Source organism: Pleuronectes platessa, chromosome 13 (assembly GCF_947347685.1).
Source record: "Pleuronectes platessa chromosome 13, fPlePla1.1, whole genome shotgun sequence".
Lineage (NCBI taxonomy): Eukaryota > Metazoa > Chordata > Actinopteri > Pleuronectiformes > Pleuronectidae > Pleuronectes > Pleuronectes platessa.
The window spans coordinates 17,095,582-17,114,411 of NC_070638.1; the positions used below are offsets into that span (position 1 = coordinate 17,095,582).

The 18,830-nt window shown below is 44.4% G+C and overlaps 2 protein-coding genes across 3 annotated transcripts; one reads left to right on the forward strand and one right to left on the reverse strand.

Annotated features, from left to right (window-relative positions):
• The first annotated feature begins 2,167 nt into the window (after positions 1–2,167).
• fzr1b (fizzy/cell division cycle 20 related 1b) lies at positions 2,168–8,535 on the forward strand. 2 transcript variants are annotated; one of them, XM_053438823.1, is made up of 15 exons: positions 2,168–2,282; positions 2,547–2,735; positions 2,851–2,937; positions 3,819–3,920; positions 4,007–4,070; positions 4,191–4,318; positions 4,954–5,036; positions 5,156–5,339; positions 5,439–5,504; positions 5,596–5,698; positions 5,950–6,131; positions 6,255–6,488; positions 6,798–6,902; positions 7,190–7,282; positions 7,958–8,535. In XM_053438823.1, exons 2-15 carry the CDS (start codon positions 2,658–2,660, stop codon positions 7,997–7,999), a joined length of 1,551 nt encoding a protein of 516 aa, XP_053294798.1. In that variant the 5' UTR covers positions 2,168–2,282; positions 2,547–2,657; the 3' UTR covers positions 8,000–8,535. The 2 variants fall into 2 exon arrangements, with proteins under 2 accessions (XP_053294798.1, XP_053294799.1); XM_053438824.1 differs by lacking the exons at positions 2,168–2,282; positions 2,851–2,937 and having other exon boundaries at positions 2,295–2,735.
• A 90-nt stretch (positions 8,536–8,625) lies between these two features.
• On the reverse strand, positions 8,626–18,694 carry LOC128455147 (importin-13). The gene is made up of 21 exons (XM_053438822.1): positions 18,550–18,694; positions 17,896–18,021; positions 15,666–16,306; positions 15,445–15,585; positions 15,213–15,354; positions 14,417–14,583; positions 14,087–14,207; positions 13,805–13,952; positions 13,520–13,701; positions 13,366–13,392; positions 13,123–13,257; positions 12,465–12,602; positions 12,164–12,244; positions 11,888–12,025; positions 11,698–11,794; positions 11,569–11,621; positions 11,406–11,472; positions 10,320–10,378; positions 10,132–10,221; positions 9,856–10,037; positions 8,626–8,909 (listed from the first exon to the last, which is right to left on the reverse strand). The coding sequence occupies exons 1-21, from the start codon at positions 18,610–18,612 to the stop codon at positions 8,816–8,818; spliced, it is 2,892 nt and encodes a 963-aa protein (XP_053294797.1). The 5' UTR covers positions 18,613–18,694; the 3' UTR covers positions 8,626–8,815.
• Between the last annotated feature and the right edge of the window lie 136 nt (positions 18,695–18,830).

Below are 18,830 nucleotides of genomic sequence, written 5' to 3' on the forward strand. Positions count from 1 at the left end.
CTTGATGTCGGCTGACATGTGATTGTAGGAGGAGGCTTTCGCTGTGAGCCAAGGGGCAGTGTGGCAGACAGGGCCTACGTGCAGATCAGCGTGCCACCAGAGATGCCATGCCTTGTCTCCACTCTACCATGTCCGTCAGTCTCATTAGAAGCCTGGAAGCCTGGAAGCAGCAGCAGCGGGGGCCACTCTTCCTGTCGCTCCCTTCTCCTCCTCCACAGTTTCAGTGGTCTGGAAAACAAAACCCTCTCATGAGAGAGTTCAGAGAGTGTACTTTTGCTCTGCTGTACTATTAGCAGGTGCATGGAAAAAGTAGTATCAGTGGGGGCAAATGGGAGATCTCTATTTACTTTGAAGTCACGCTCACACAGGGGCCCTGAGGCCAGCATGTGTTATCAATCCTCTTTCTCTGCATGACGCTCAGATATCGATGACGGCACACATGGTACACCTATATACCATGTAGGTCAGAGGTTGGTTTTAAAAGTTCATTTACTTATATTGACAGAAGAATCCAGGGCTTTTAGGGTTCATGATGGTCGAGGGAACTTTTTTCTCTTCATACATCTTAAGTGACCAAAATGTATGATATTGGAAACTGGCCTCATTACCTCCACACACAAAAAAATACTTTATTTGTGGCTAATGTCTTATTTAAAATCTATCTTATTCCTCATAAGTATTGAAGTGATTCTAATTGCACTGCAAAGATCTAATAATAATAATAGTTATATTAATATGTTTCCAATAATAATAGTTAGGATAAAATCATAATTATTATTATTATTATTTCCATGACGTCTTTCTAAAGTCCAAAGTACGCCCTATAATACATCATATATGAACCTCAGAAACATTTAATTAAAACTAATGTGAAAGGTTCAGTGACAAAGACAATTGAGAATACACCACGGGAAAACCAGACATGTTATTGGCAAAGGACAAAAAAGCAGAAAATATCCAGATAAGGCCTCCGAGGACAACAAGGACAAGATTATGAGACTGCTGCTCTGCTTCGGCTCTCAGCTGTTCAAGTTCAGTGCAGGAGGACAAAAGGCATCGCACATAATGACAGTGTAGAAGACATGATCGTTAATTAAGTGATGGAGTAATCTGACTGAACTTATGTGGGTCACTGTGTTACATGTGCTCATGCTTATTATCATTGTATTGGATGAGTGTAATGTTTTATAGGGCAATGGCAATACCCTTTCCAGCCCTTTGTTGGTTTGATTCAAATTATTCCTGTGTTGACGGGACATGGGGATAATTTAAGTAGAACCCAAGGTTAAAATCAAATACAGTTTAGACAGAGAAGGATGAGGTTATGTTGGGTATGTCCCACGGCTGGGCTTTCACAAGAGATGCAGGTGACACAATATGAAAAGACCATTCAGATGTGTTACAGCACCAAATATGGAGCTATCCTGTGTGTTATACGGGCTCAGTGTGAAGAAACGTATTTTACTTGTATTTGGAACTTAGATTCTGAAACATGCAGTCGGATCCAAAAAAGAACATTTACTTTGTGACTGTATTTGAACTTGAGCTCCACTACATTTTCGTAGTTGGTGGTCATGCATTTTGAAGTTGGGTGCCACCCGCCAATAAACCAAACAAAGAAGAAGAACCTGGAAAGTAATAGGATACATTTTTTTTAGCATAGATTTGAGATAGGCCACTGCCTCCGCCTGTTGGCTATGCTGGGGCAGGGTGTTCCAAAGCCTCCGTCCCCCTTAGTCTTCAGCCGAGAGTTTGGGACAATTAGGAGACCCCTGCCCGAGGATCTCAAGGTTCGTGCAAGGTCACACAAGATCTGAAGTATATATTGAGGAGTCAGCCCATGCAGTGATTTCAATGTAATTAAAAGTACCTTAAAATCAATTATAAAAAAGCGTACTGGAGGTATATTGAGTATATTATTTTCAATGCTTAAAGAATAAAAACCCAGATGAAAACTTTTGGGAAAAGTGAAGTTGCATCTTTTCCTTCTACAGTGCAGCAGCGACACTCTGTGGCCACGCGGGGCACAACCAGTGTGCGGCTTTAAACGCAATGAGCGTGTGTCACCAGCGGGGGTCGCTGCTGCGCGCGCAGACAGCGGAGAGGGGCCAACCAGACGGCTCCTGCTCCAGCTGATACGTCGCCATCTTTGTCGCGAACATAAACAACAGCAGTGACGCGTCGGACGTGCGGCTGTTCACCCGAGGAGAGCGACCGCAGCTCGCACCGCCGCAGCGCCTCACCCTGGACATGGAGGCCGCCCCGGTCACCTGACGCGCCGGGTGAGTGGCTGACAGAGCGTCGGTGTCGTCGGCCTGACGGTAGCAGCGCTGGTTAAAGGGGCTTGTGTGCGGGAGCAGGATGCCAGGGACAATGTGTGATATTTGGATGATTTTAATAAACAGTGAAGTTGCTCTTTGAGAAACGAGAAGAGAATAAAACCATTGGGTCGTTTGTTGCGGTGCGTCCTCACCGTCTCCAGCCGCAGCAGCGGCTCCCACATCCGGCGTTTCCTCCTCTGACCCTCGGCCCCCTGTGATTCACAGAGATGGAGATCCTCTGCGGGTTTCCTCACCAAGAGGGAGCGGAGGTTTAATCCAGGGGGGGCGGGGACTGGCCAGCAGAGGGAGGCTCCTCGGCTCGTCCGCCCTGAGGACATGGACCAGGAGTACGAGAGGAGGCTGCTCCGGCAGATCAACCACCAGAACGTGCCCACAGAGGCCCGCCTGTCAAAGGTCAGACCCCCCGCAGCACAGCACACACTGGGTTTGTGAACACCGGTGCACGCGCAGCTGCGTGATGCGACGGGCAGCCTGACATGATGTGCGTGTGTGTGTGTGTGTGTGGCAGTTGCGGGATGGAGCCGCAGACCGAGTAGAACAGATGGTTCAGTGTCATCATGTGGTCCCGGTCCGGAGCAGTGTGAGCAGAGGTGTGGTACGGTGGACCCCGAGGTGTCACACACAACAACAACAACAAATCATAAGCTATAAAAACAAATCTGTAAAACACAACAACGGAGAAGGAAACAACTAGACACACATCAAAGAGTAACTGCTCAAGTAAATCTGTGTTTGATCTCTAAACCAAATTGTGTCACTCCTCTGTGATGAAACACACGAATGCAGGTTTTATTACCACATTTATATTCAAACAAATTTACATTGATGGGTTCAATGTGGCTTATGAAGCCACCTGATGTTTCAATCCATGTTCAACGGAACCAGTTGAACCAATCAAAGAAACCGCCAGTGAGTGGGAATCTGCAAAGCTGCACTTGTTTGAAACTAAATAACCATAACCCCTACATCCTCGACCATTCAGAGCCCCCCCCCCATCCTCTCCTGCCCCTCCATGTCTCCTCCCACTCACATGGATTTGCAACAGAAATGTCTTGCAAAGTAGAGGGCTTCTCGCCTCTAGGTGTCCCTCAGTCCACTGCGTTTTCAGGGCATTTTTTGAATTTCCAGGGAGAGAGATACTTCAGCCAAAACGTTTGGTTACACATTAACCTCTAAACTGAAAAAGGAGGCACCTGCTAACGACAAGGCTCGTCGCTGATTGAACAAACGCATTGTCCGTCTTTTTAACATGAAGGAAACGTGGCATTGTTTTTTTTAGATTTGCTGTTAAAACTGTTTTCTTATTTGTCATTGTGTTATGTGATTTTGTGATTATTTTTTTTACGGGCAACCGTAGTGCTGCTATAAGTTTCAGGAGCCCTGAAAAGTATCTCCCTCGGCCACATCTTAACCATGAGGCTTATAACTCTGCTAAATTGTTCGTTGTTGTCTAAATGGTATTATCTTCCTTCCCAGTGTGTAAGTGCCACCTGCAGTCCTGTCAGTGTGAATTCAGGGGACCGCTTCATTCCCACCCGAGCTGGAAGCAACTGGAGCATCAACTTCCACTATGCTAACGTGAGCAGCTCCTCAGTTTGTCTACCCGGTCAGGTATTTTAATGGGAGGTGCAGCTCAGTAATCTGTGTCCTGCTCCTCTCCACAGGAGAACTGCCGCTCTCCCAGTCAGACCCACAAAGCAAAGGACGCCAGCTCAGACTCAAGCAAAGGTCAGAAACCCTCAGTGGACACTTTGATGTGAAGTTGAAGTTTTCCCTCAACGGTTTTAATGTTTTGATTTTGTGGATCACATCCCTCCACCCTCTGTGTTCCCTCTGCCCCCCCTGCAGACACTGTGGCGTACGCTGCCCTGCTGAGGAATGAGCTGCTAGGGGCAGGAATAGAGATGGTGTCAGACCTGCACACGGACGACCGGAGGCACACGGTCCTCTCTCAAGACTCTCATGGCCTTTTTAGGGTAAAACACCACAAAATCTGACCATGAAGAATTTTTACATCTAGGAGTAAAGACGGTAACACTGGATTGTATTAGGCTGACAAAGATCTCATGTGTAAAATATATATTGTCTATCTATCCCTGTGATCAAATATAAAAATGCTACAATGTAATTTGGATTCAGCTCAGATTTGATGTTTCTCTTATCACAAATGGTGACTAAATAATCAGGACACGTCACTATATCTTCAACTTCACCTTTTTAAATTTTAAATTTTCATACTTTAATGTTTTACTAAGAAAGCTTAAGATGCATAATTAAAAAAAATCTAGCAACAGGAGGTTCTGTAATGTATCTAGAGCTTTCAATTGGTTGAGTCATAAAGCTGCAAAACCTTTAACTGTGTTTGTTTAAACCATGCACCATAAGAAAAATTAATAATACAAATGTTATGTAGTAGGCAGGTGCTTGACATTGTGATAAAATTTGAAACCCCAATTTAACAACATAAGGAAAATGGGTATTTGATTGCTAATGCTTTTTACTGAAGAACTGAAGAAGTAAATTGAAAAAAGAAAAAAAACCTGTGACATGTGATCATCTTGGCAGTCAGCAGCCTCCTGCAATAATCCTGCTCTGTGCTCTTTCTCTGCAGTACACTGTCCACACTAAGAGAGTGCCTTTCGATAGCGACAATGAAGTCTCACCATACTCCCTTTCTCCCCTCAGTAACAAGAGGTACAGTATACACCTCCTTTATCTCACTTTCTGCTGCGTGAACATGAACTGATGCTGAAGCTTTTTGTCTCGGATCCTGGTGAGTAAACTCTCTCTGTTTCCTCTCGACGTGTCTCCAGTCACAAGCTGCTCCGTTCTCCTCGCAAACCAGCACGGAAGATCTCCAAGATCCCCTTCAAAGTGCTGGACGCTCCGGAGCTGCAAGACGACTTCTACCTCAACCTGGTAGACTGGTCCGCGGGCAACCTGCTCAGCGTCGGCCTGGGGGCCTGCGTCTACCTGTGGAGTGCCTGCACCAGCCAGGTCAGAGGAGGACTTTGGACTTTTATTGTGACATTTCCCCTGCGTTTGGCATTAGTGGAAGGAATTAAGTGTGTGTGTGAACTTTCACTGCCCTAACAGGTGACGAGGTTATGTGACCTCTCGGTGGATGGAGACTCGGTTACTTCAGTGTGTTGGAATGAGAGGGTGAGCTGCCACAACTGAATCTACTGTGTTGAAAATATAATAATAAATGTAGAACAGAGAAATAAAAAAACTTGCTTGCTCTGCCAATCAGGGAAGTCTGGTCGCCGTTGGAACCCATAAAGGTTACGTTCAGATCTGGGACGCAGCTGGAGGGAGGAAGCTGACCAGTCTGGAGGGTCACTCCGCCCGTGTAGGTCAGTCATTGCTTGAGTAAAATACAATAACACATTTCTGGAGACAGTGGGATATGAAAAAAGGAAAATGAAATTCTCCTAACAGAGCTTTCAAAATGTTTGTATTCAACTGTGATTTTCTAATATTAAATTCCACCCGCTACTGCATATATTGTACCAGTGAGCATGTGCTATGTGGTGTACAAGCAATGCCAGATGGATATTTGATAGCTCCAGTGAAATGCAAGACCCTCCCTCCCTTTGTGCCGAAGGTGCCCTGGCATGGAACGGGGAGCAGCTGTCGTCGGGAAGTCGAGACAGAGTGATCCTCCAGCGGGACGTCAGGACCCCCCCTTCTACTGAGAGGAGGCTGCAGGGTCACAGGCAAGAAGTGTGTGGCCTCAAATGGTCTCCTGACCACCAGCACCTCGCATCCGGAGGCAACGACAATAAGGTTAGACAATCTAGAGCTCAACTTTCACCAAGAATTTTCTTAGGTGGCTCCCTGAGTTTAGCTCGAATGATCTTTTAAGAGTAGATGTGAACGCACTCAAAGCCTCTGTCTTCCTCTGGACAGTTACTGGTGTGGAACAGCTCCAGCTTGCTCCCAGTGCAGCAGTACAGTGACCACCTGGCAGCCGTGAAGGCCATCGCCTGGTCCCCCCACCAGCACGGGCTGCTGGTGTCGGGGGGCGGCACCGCGGACCGCTGCCTGCGCTTCTGGAACACACTGACGGGTCAGGCGCTGCAGAGCACAGACACCGGCTCCCAGGTCTGCAACTTGGCCTGGTCCAAACATGCCAATGAACTGGTGAGGAGGCGCACACACACACCAACACACACCCTGGAGATGCTTTGTGCTAATATAGTAACAATCACAGTCACAATATAGCAATCTATCAAATGTAATGCTGCAATTGGGAAAAAAGATAAACACCATCCAATAATCTACAGATAAAAATTGTAAATAAGTGTAGAGATATTTTATATAATGGGCCATGATTCTCAAGATGTTGTTGTCAAACCATTATGACAAAACTATGTATTAAGGCTTAATATTTTATGATTTACCTATAATCTTTTCAGATTTTATATTTAATATTAATCTCTTTGTTTTCAGGTGAGCACTCATGGCTACTCACAGAACCAGATCCTGGTGTGGAAGTATCCATCACTAACACAGGTGGCCAAGCTGACAGGACACTCGTACAGAGTGCTGTATCTGGTGAGACAACAGGTTTAATGATGTCCAGTGTTTTCATACTGTTCATTTATCAAGTATTTACATGCTATGCATCAGTAAAAGTCCTGCATTTAAAATCATATTTAAGTAAGAGTTTGTAAAAATTTACTAAATGTAGTATTCAAATAAAAGCTTTCATTATTAGCCTATACTTCAATGCTGGATTTTGTTCTCTTTCCTGTGACATCAAACTTTTTCTCAGTATTTAGAATATGAATGTCCCAGTGTGCACGTACACACCTTTTCACCTCCCTGTCCTCTCTTCTCAGGCTGTGTCGCCTGACGGGGAGGCCATCGTAACAGGAGCTGGAGATGAAACACTACGTTTCTGGAACGTCTTCAGTAAGACACGCTGCACAAAGGTACAGTCTGTCTGTCAATAACAGTATGAATGAGTGCAATGCCTTGGTTATTTGAAATTATCGAATGGGGCCTTGAAAAGATACGAAAAATGAGATAAGATAAGATAATTCTTTACTAGTCCGACGGTGGTGAAATTTGCAAAGTACTCAAATACTTGATGTTTGTGTAAGTCTAGACTCTCTGGAAACACTGAGGGCTCAGTGTTCATAAAAAACAAAAAAGTGGTTCACCCTGATTGAATGAAAAAATCAAATGGCAATCAGAACAGTGCATACCTCCACTAAGGCAATTTGGAAACCATATTTACATCTGCTAGATTTCAATTTGATCTGCACCAAGTCCCACAAACTCATAAATATCAGTATCCTTAATATTCCTGATTGTTTTCATTAAGATTAATGAATTATTGTCTGGAAAAAATAAAAAAAAATCCTGGATCTGGCTCTTTGTCCGGATCAACCCCAGAATTTAATCCTTCCTCTATATTTCATGAACACCTATGAAGCAATAAATTACCCCCCATAAAAACCAAGAGACAGAGATGCAAAAATAATCTTATTGGAGGCAGTGATAACTGCCTTGAAATGTACTTTCACTCAACAGATAAATGATGTGGATTCTGGGACAATTTGTTTCATGTTCCTGACACTTTTAAATGTCTCTGTTTCCCTCAGGAATCAAAGTCAGTGCTGAACCTCTTCACAAGAATACGATAGTCCTGTGTCAGGACGGGTTCAGGAGGGAAGTACTGAGCTGTGGACGAACTGCACAGTCACACAGTGACGCTCGCAGACCAGCCGCCACTTTCCACTCATCTCAGAGACATCTTCAACAACCCCCAATAAGACTGTCCACTTTTTCTACAGCCACAACTTCAACCGACAACTGCCATCCCTCACAGTGACTGATCTAAAAAGAAGAATGAGCAGCGTATTGTCAGGACATGTTGTCTGCTTACAAATGTGGGTCTTGTTTTCTTTTCTGTCGTGTAAGTGATGAAAGTGTTTTACTATATATTAACAGAATTATACATCTACAAGAGTTCTAAGCTATAATAATGTAACGTCAAGTTTTTAAACTTCTCTGCTTGGATCAGAGAAGAAGCAGAAGATTAAGAAGTCTGACTCGGGTGGGGAGGGTTTCTATATTTTGATAATGTGTGAATATGATCAACCGCAGTATACAGAGGAAGAAAAACAATAAATGCGTGAACACACACACACACTCAGTTGTTCACGCAGCTGGAAAGAAAGATTTGAGTATTCATTGGTGTTTTCTGTCAGTCGTCAGTGGTTTGAATCCATGTCTGGAGATAAGAGACATAATATGACACCTTCTCATTTCATTTTATTATAAACACTTTGCCCAGAGGCTCATTCATCCTCATCATCGTCCACTCTCTCTCCGCTCAGTCCAAGTGATCTGGTCTTTGGTCGTCCAGTGTCACCTGCCCAAATCCCATTTGTCACGGAAACAGATTCAGATCGTTTCTCTTTTCTTTCGACTGTCCTCGGCAGCTCTGGCAGCTCAGACTAGTACTCCGAGTATCCAGAGCCCTGCAGGCCTCGACAGAGCAGAGAGAACTCCTTCACTATCTCCTTCACACGACGCTTGTTGGTTTGCTCCCTGGAAGAAAGGAACAGACGGGAAGAGAACAACAGTACTGATCACATAAGTATTTAACATTCAGAATGTATAGTTCTAGCTTGGCACAGCACCTGAATCCTCTAATATAATCCTTGTGGTTTTATTTATTAATATCCTAAATTAATACTCCAGTTAAGGCTGAAACTCTCAACAACCATAGGTGAGGGGTTGGGAGACATTGTGTGGGTGTAAATAAACTGAGAGGTGTGTAGCTGGCCACATTCTCCTCCTCTATTACCCCACACTGCCTGTTTTCACTTACCCTATCAAAATAAAAGCACAGAAATGCGTGAACATGCACGAAGAACATACATGAAGAGGATAAATCTTCCATGTTGACAGGAACAGCAACAGACAGTAATATGGAGGGATTAGATTCAGATAGATAGACAGATGGATGGATAGATAGATAGATAGATAGATAGATAGATAGAGGGACAGATAGATAGACTTGGGCACTTGGGATTTTGCACATGTGAGGGTTAAGAATACAGTTGATGGCTCCGCAAAACAGTAACAATAACTTGTTGGACCACATGGGGAAGAGTGAAACTATGAAAACACGAAACTGCCAGCATACAGCAGTTACAAAGAAACAGGAGCACTCATTTAGAGTTGTGTTTCTGGAAAATTGTATAAATGTCAGTCAAGCATTCACTCTCTTTGTAGTCTTGTTTGCTTATAGTTGCGGGAACACTCCACAATGGTCGCCATGCAGCTTATAACATTGTGTGTCTTCCATGTGGTGTGATGTCTTTAGAGCGTTTGCACTTGAAAACAGCTGCTGCATATGAAAGTGAGGTTTATGAGAATGCTGAAATTAAACCACAGCAGGAAAGTTATGGACCAGAAAACCTAAACATTGAGCTCAAAGACGGTAAAACAGTGAACTGTAAAGTCTAGAGGTTAACAGCTCAGTTTTTACCTGAGGAGCTGCTGAGTGAAGGTGTGTTTCTGTTCTGTGGAGACCTGAGCCGAGGGGAATCCTGGGCTCTGCAGCGTGTCTTTCAGCCACTGGGACAACAGAGCAGGACAGTGTCTGTTCAGACTCAGCAGCACCTCAGAGAAATGCTCCGTCAGACTGCGAGGAGAGCCGCCTCCGACCGCCTGAGACCCGGAGACAAACAGATACAGGGTGTTAACATCTTCCACTTCTCCATCTAGTTTTCATGGTATGTCCTCGGTCTAAAACCTTGTTCACCTGGAGTATGGTCTCTGTCAGGAGCTTTCCATCCCTCTGCAACACTTCACCAAGACATGGCATGTCTTTACAGCGAGGCAGCAGCTCTGTCTTCCAGGGACAAGACAGAAATAGAACGAATTCAAGACCCGACCGATTGGATTCAGACAATAAAGATACTGGAACCACACATTACAGGCTCAACTTACAAAGAATAGACTGGCAGCTTTTACTGTGGGCGTCTCTGGAAACTTGAGTGATAAAATCCCTGGAGAAAACAGTAGAAGATAAAAAAAATTTTTTACATTTTTGCTTCAGTTGTTTAGCTGAACTTCAAGACCATGCAAAACAACAGAAAGCACCTAGGAGTGGTGAGAAAAGGGAAATAAACCGTTTGCCATTACTTGGTTTTCTACATTCAATGGTCATAAAATGTGGTGTGATCAAGTGCAGACAAACACAATGTGCTTGTGGTAATAAAATGCACGAGGAGGACATTTTGGATTGTACTTCCTCAAAGACTGATGTCATTCCACTGTCAGGTTAAAGTCTGGGCTCTGATTGGGTCGCTCCAATAGGCAGATTCTCTTTGAATGTTATTTACTTCAGGACCATTGTACGGCTGCTTTACACAACTTGTACTGAGCTTCACCTGGTGGAGACATATCGCTTTTCACATATTGTAACTGATGTATTCAATGTGGATTAAACCAAAACAATGAATGGTATGTTATCAGTTATAGAGAATTTACACGTGCTTGATCATCCATGATAATAATGTTATAACAACAAGAATAATAATCCTAATAATAATAAATAAAATAAAATAATTCAGATATTAAATGTAGAGATGAAAGCTTTTCTAGTAAAGAACATTTTTAGATGGGATTTAAAAGGAGAGACAGATGAAGCATTTCTGATCCCCGCTCATAAGTCATTCCAGAGTTTCGGGACCCTTTACAAATTTATTCACCAATCGGACTCTCTTATAACCAGAAGAAGAATATCAGCTGATCTAGGGAAGCTCAGTTGGAAAATCCTTGATTTGCACAGGCAAGGGGCTTAATTGTAAAAAGCTTCAAAAGTCAAAATAATGCATATATACAGATAAATCCAAAACCTTTTTCTCACCACTGTATATTATTAAAAGCCGCAATTGAATTATATAAACGACTGTATCGCACACAACATGTACAAAGAGTAAAAATCATGCAAATCAATTAATTATAATCACAATCATAAAATAATAATAATGGACTGACAGGTGAACAGTAGAAGCAGGTAATGATACTCACCACAGTAAAACAGAGCTTTTTTATCCAGCTGATCGGACAGGTACAAATCAGGTTTTCTTTTAAGAATCTAATGATCAGGAAAACACAAGCACTGTGGTGAGAGAAAACAAAAAAAAATTCATCTAATGCTCGAGTGATAAATGGACACGTGCATTTGACCAACCTGAGCATGAAGGTGCATAAATGATTCTGCTATATCAGGATGATCCCGTGGACCTGGAGAATAAATGTGTAAAGGTGAGCAAGAAAAGGGATTTCCTAAAAACTAAAAAAAGAAATGTTGTTGCAGTACCTTGTTGAAATATCGAGAGTGTAGCTGTAGTCAGGACTTCACTGAGGCCTCTGATGTTCGAGCTGTGATGGTCGTCTCCTGCAAATATGTGAACCATCTAAAAACAAAGAAAGAGAATACTTAAATCGGCTCCATAAGCTTGTTGAGAGCTTTAATTCCAGGTTGAGATGGGGGGGGGGGGGGGGGTTACCTGCCGCGCCAGGTCCAGTGCAGAGGCTTGTGGGTAGGCGCTGTAGATCTGCCCCAGCATCTCGCTCAGCTGAGACACCATGGGCCCGAAATCATGTAGGAGGGTTCGAACGGATTTATCAAAGACACCACACACCGCCTGCAGGGGGGCAGATGTGAGCGAGTGTGAGTCAGATCTATCGCACATGCACAGACACACATGACACCATACACACATGACACCATACACACATGACACCATACCCAATAATATAAGCAGTTATAACAACCCTCCTACCTCCACCACCTCGGAGTCATCAAGCCACTTGCTGAGGATGGTCTGGATCAGTGTGAACACTTGTTGAAGCACAACCACAACCTGAGAACATTTCAAATAAAGACAAAGTAGATATACATATGAAGTATGTTTTAGTTAATATAAGCAGATCGTTTGATATCCTGAGTGTTAAGATCAAGGAACTATTTGAGATAATTTTATCCTCATCTTATTAACAGTAGCTGGTATGATCTATGACTGAGTGGAGTTAGTGGTGCTCCTTTGACAGGTTTCGTCTGTTTTTATTTGAAGCTGAACTCACTGGGTTCTGTGAGGGTGTGAGTCTGGGACTGGGTGTTCCTTCTAAGTCGTCTGCTTGTCTGTTGATGTCCAGAGTGGTGAAGAGACTGGACATCATCCCCAGGATGTGCACAATGGACGGTTTATTGGTGGGATCAGGCTGCAGAGGGACACAAAGATGCTGGGTTTGAGACAAAGCCTCCGACTGAAAGCAACCAGGAAGTGAATGGGCCCCTGGTGTTCTGCATTCTCATGGGTTATCATCGAACTTGATCTAAATACACCAGCTAATAGACAGTACTGGCATTTTCCTGCACATGTTTATATGATTGCGGACATTTGTATTGTGGTTCCAGAATTATTACACCCATATAAGATGTGGTAGCATTAGCTGACGCTGCAAACTGTCATGCAGTACTCCAGATTGTAGTAACAAATATGAACCAAACCATTTGAATTATTCGGACATAAATATTAAAATAGAACAATTAAAAATATTGTTAATACTATCCTTTAAAGTAGTAAAGTGTATGACGATTAAAAAATCTTTTGCTCATTTAAATTAAACATTATAACCCAATTTATATTATATACACAACATGCTTTATTTCTACCATGGCACAAGAACAGTTTATTTTTTCAGTATAAGAGTTGTATGAGTTTCTGCTGATGGACTGTACCTCGTGCTGGGCCAGTGTGTCCAGCCGCTGGATGTGAGGGGTGATGAGAGAGTGAAGTCGGGCCAGGATCTCGTCTGCTGGCAGGGCCGACAGCAGGAAACCCAGGGCCTGCATCAGCCACATGCACTGGCTGCTCTGCACCCACACACACACAGTGCACATTATTCACAATGTCCTCAGAGAGGTGGTAGGTGTTTGCGTGTTTGCAGAAGAAAATGGCAATGTTGAAGGCAGTTTACTCACCTTATGGATTTCTTTAATCAGTGCATCCTGCAGACAAAAATCCATCGTGAGTGTGGATGCGTTTACAAAGGCAGTAACCACACTCTGGTTAAAATACATGCAGCACATTTAAAGATAAATCATTTGTATGATCCCGTGAGGCGGAGGGTCTGACCTGGGACACAGACAGGATGTCCTGAGCGTAGGGGCTGAGGTCATGTCGGCACTCTCTGCAGATCCTCTTCAGAGTAGACACACTGGACACAGACAGCTCCGCCTTCACAAGACCCTGGAGCACCATGGGTAATATGCCGCCCAGCATCACCGGGTGGTCGGCCAGCCACTCAGCCAGGGATCCTGAACAGCAAGGGGGGGGGAAAGCAGCAAAACATGATTATTCATTAATTGTAAAGAAAAATGTGTGAAGGTAAAAGAAAACTGGTGTTGTGTCTGTGTGTACCAATGGTGTACATGACAGTGTCGGCCAGCATGACGTTGCTGATGTTGATTCTGGGAATCAGGCCGATAAGACCTGGGATAACATCAGAGTAGTTCACATCTATGGTCTCAGCTATGGACTGGAAGCCAAACAGCAGGGCCTCCGTGTCCTAGAGGAGAAGAGGGTGAGGTCAGATCAGAGGAGGATGAGGAGGAGGAGGAGGAGGAGGAGGAGGAGGAGGAGGAGGAGGAGGAAACACTAAAGATCTGAACAAAGTCAGAAAGGAGTTATCAAATACATTACCTGCCATATTGCAGACTGCTGTGGATCCATCAACTGCCTGCCCAGCCTGTCGTAGAGGTTACTGAGCAGCTCAGCCCCCAACATTTCATAGACGTACATCAGAGTGTCAGAGATGTCCACCCTATACAGGAGAACAGTCGAGGACACAAGGGTCAATCTGTAACTTCCATTGTTAGTCTCCAAATGAGGCTGAAATGTATTTAAGGATATAGATTGAAAAGAAAAAAAAGTTATTCTGTGTGTAGCTATAACAGAAAATCTTCCCTGTGATGAAGGACGACAGCCCAGTGCTAGGCCCTCTTAAAAGTTTCCTCCGTCTTCCTGACTAACCTGTAGATTCTGAACTGCTCCTTGTCATCAGACGACCAGGAGGTGAATTCTTCCTGCGAGGGATAGTGGGATTTTTGTAGCAGCACATCCACGAGCTGGAAGTAAACTGGTCTGTAAACCTGGAGATAAACTGCCTGTTTCTCCTCCTCGAACGACAAGATGTCATCCTGGACACGCAGGAAATAAAAAAAGAGCAACAGAGCCTGGGTTTAAATCCTTTGTCAGGGAGAATGACACAAAAATACACATGACCATTTAGTGCTCGCAAGTAACCAACAAAACTGAAAGACAAAATAAACATTTAATTTAGAAGTGCCGCAGTGCAGCTGTATGCCTCCATCAACCGGAGCAGTTTCAGTCTGCATGATATATTGTCACCATGACCGTTGACCTTTTCCCACTGCGATGTACTCAATCAATATTTTCAACTATTCAAATTAGTCACCGTACCTTGACCTTTGATGATGGGTCTAAGTGAATTTTGTGCCAAATTTTCAATAATGCTCTTCAGGCTTTCTTAAGGTCACATGTTCATGAGGCCAAAAAAAAAAAGGTTTTGTGAGCACACATGGACCTTGACCTTTGACCTTTGGCAAATACCAAATTCTATTCAGTTCATCTTTGCGTCCAAGTGAACGTTTGGACCAAATTTGAAGGCCCTCCCTCAAGACAGTCTTGAGATGGGACAACAGACATACGTATACATAACATGAAAACACAATGCCTCTGAGCACTGGCCGACACCAGCGTGGAGGCAAACAAACAACCAAAACGTCTCTCGTCTCACAGTCGGTACCTGCAGAGAGTACCAGAAGGTGAGTGTGAGGGAGCTGGTGGTCTCCGTGACGGGGTAATGACCAGGGATACCGGTGCAGTACAGAATCATGTTGACCAAAGCCAGATACTCCTGCCAGTGATCCAACTGCTCCAATAGAACCCTGTCGTACACAAACACAACGAATCCAAATTAAGAAATAAAAGCCACACTGAGGGAGGTTGAGGTCGTGTGAGTCTTTATCTGTGTGTACCTGGAGTGTGTTTCTCCCATGGCAACAGCGATACGACAGATCCCATGTGAGGTTTCCATGTCCCCGCCCTGAGCCGCAGTCTTCAGCTGGTCATGGAGACCCAGCACCAGAGGCATCAGGTTCACCAGAGCGTCGGTATACCTGCACACACATGTTCTCATTCACACACCTGACGAATGAATGTTGACCTTCTGACCCCTATGAACCGGCATGTCTCTCACCTCTGGCAGTCCGGCTGTGACAGGGCGTTTACTATCGTCTCCACTGCCGTGTCAAACAGCTCGGGATGGGACAGCGCGGCGAAGCAGTCCTGCACCAGCTCGTGACTCTCCCCCAACGGCACGTCCAGCGCCACCCAGCTGGACAGGCAGCGCAGCACCTTCTCCTTCACCTGGTTGGAGGAGTCCTGGCTCTGGAGGAGCTGACGCAGCATGGGACACACCACCGCCCACTCCGCAGACAGGGCCCCTCTCAGCTGCGTGCGGCGAGCCTGAGCCAGCCGGCTGCACTGGAACTCCTCAGGGAGCACGGTGAGGAGCTCCAGCAGTGCCAGGCAGTGGGCCTGGGGGTCCTGAGGGGCCTCTGCACCAGGGCTCCCTTCAAAAGTGGGTTTCTGTGGCTGGAATGCCCTCACCATGTCCGCCACGGGATGAGACCACGCCTGGGGGATTAAGTTAAGAGCCATGGAAGCTAGGGAGACACACAGGCGAGTCAGCACCATTCTGGGCCCCGAGGAGAAGTGCAAGATGTGGGAGAGGAGCTGCATCCTGAGGGTGTCATGCTGGTCAGAGGGGAGGTCGCTCCAGTGGCGGGAGATCTTGGTGTGGAGGGTGCTGGCTCCAAAAAACTGAACCTCTGGAAGCTGCAAGAAGACAGTTTGACATCATGACTGTGTTAATTTTGGCAGCTATTTTTGATTTAGTCTTAGTCTTCTGACGAAAATGCACATTAGTTTTAGTCACATTTAGTCATTTTTATCCTTCTTAGTTTTAGTCTAGTTTTAGTCGACGAAAACGAATTACATTTTAGTCTAGCTTTGTCACATTTAATGGCCACATTAAATCCTTTTCTTCTTTTAAAATAACTAAAAACATATAGCTGCAGCCTAATAGCTTAAAAATATATATTTAGTTTTAAATGTGAAAACAAAAAGTGAGAGCAGGTCAGGCTGGAGGCGAACACAGAAACTGCAGCTCGGTACAAACCTACTGCAGCTTCTGCTCTGATCAAGAAGCTGCTGCGCTGATCTCTGTGCAGCTGAGACCAGAGAAACTCTGTGTTTTCACTGTTTCCAGAGTTAAGAAGCAGCCGGTGAGTCACTGACCGGCTTCTTCACGTGAACGAGCTCTGATCTTGTGTCTCTGAGCGAGTGTGCGGGGCGGGGGGCGGAGCCTCGGGACCGGTGCGCTATCTGGCGCACACACACACACACACACGCACACACACAGACACACACACACTCACTCGCCCGCTCCTGATTCTTCATGACGGCCTGATACGATGATGTTTAAAAAAAGTATTGTGACTTAGTCAACCACCAACATTTTCGTCTCGTCTCGTCTCCTCAACGAAAGTTAAAACAGATTTAGTCATAGTTTTTATTTTCAAAGATCCGTTTTCGTTACGTCTTCGTCTCGTTTTCGTCATGGGAAAAAGATCGTTAACGAATATTTTTCGTCATGGTTTTCGTCAACGAAATTAACACTGCATCATGAGCATCGTTGCAACAGACGAAACAACTGTAGTGAAATCAACACAATAAAAATATTCATGTTTTTCTGCTTGGAATCACGTCTTGGATTTTAAACACAATTTTTTTTTTACAATATATGGATTTTTTTAATTCTGTGTGCACACGGCCTAAAAGTAGTAACCAGGGGGGCAGCATCAAAACCTATCAAATAAACCATCCTGATGTTTTTCCAAGATTTAAGGAACAAACGTAGCGTCTCACAAGCATTAAAATGAATAGTCTAATAATCTAAATCTTAACTCATCATAATAACAGCATCACAGAAGAAACTTTGATTCATAATTCACACAATTCAAACAACCTGTCTTTCTCAGGGATCTTTTTTTTTAATTATTGATCAATTTGGAGACGCAAGAGAAGGATTCCTGTTCTCAGCTGGGACCATAAACACCTTTGACTCCTCAATAAGTAACATAGGACCCAGAGCCATAATACTTGATTGAAATAGGTTCACCATTTTTGGTATCTTCTAACTGGGTTCATGCTTCATGATAAATTATTAATTTTTTCATATTTTGTCATCCAGCTTTCCCCAAAACAGCTTGAGAATTGTGGGATTGAATGATTCCACAGTCTTGTCATTTCCCATTTGTGTCTTATTGATCCAGGAATCCAACCACTTGTCACCCTGAACAGCTGAAACTTATAGGAGCAAACTTATGGGAGGGAACTGTGAACCGACAACAACAACAACACACCTTGTCCGGGCTGAGCAGGGCCCAGCAGAACTGCCAGGCCTGTGCGGAGCCCTGGGCCTGGGTCAGCCACTTCTGGGCCATGTTCTTACGCTCCATGTCGGGATCAAAGTAAAGCTGGTAGAGAGCCTGTGCAGGGAGAGGGACGAGAACAAGGAAAGAAGTAAGGACCCTGCTCCAGTCTGTGTGGACTGAGGAGGTGTTATCTTGTGAGACAGGCTGATACACGAACAAGAGTCGAGTTTACAGTTAAATAAGGCTTTAAGAGCTGTAACTCCCCCATGCATTGATAATCAAACTTGATGACTTATTGTCTGAATAGAGATAAAAAATATGTGTTGTCCTGGCAACTAATCCAAAGCACATGGTGTTAGTTATTATTAGGACAGCATATGCTTATGGCTGGTATCATGTTACCCAGGGTCCACTCTGACTAATCTGCTCATGTTCGACAACAATTAACAAACTCTTTTCTGCTTAACTGCTGTTGTTTCACCAGTATATGAATTATACTATACTGACTTTAGCAGTAATAGATGATGATGCAGCAGTGACAGTAGTAGTGTGGAGCAGAGGTGTTTTGAGTGCATCTGCAGGATTAAACTCACTAAACAGTCGTTCAGAAAATTACTGTCTGGTTACTGACAACTAACTCACCGACTCCACATTCTCCACCGTTAACTCCACCGGGCTCTCTCCCGGGTTGTCCGGAGGCTCCATCTGGCGCAACTGGCAGGTTTCTCCTGGTGTCCCTCAGGAAACTACAGCCTGCTGATCGGTAGAAAGTAAATAAGTGATCAGATCGAGCTCTCGCTTTCCTCTGAAGTGTGTGTGTGTGTGTGTGTCTGTGTGGGTGTGTGTGTCTGTGTGGGTGTGTGTGTGTGTGTGTGACAGAGGACGCAGCGGGTCATTCAGCTGTCTACACAGTACACATGTGG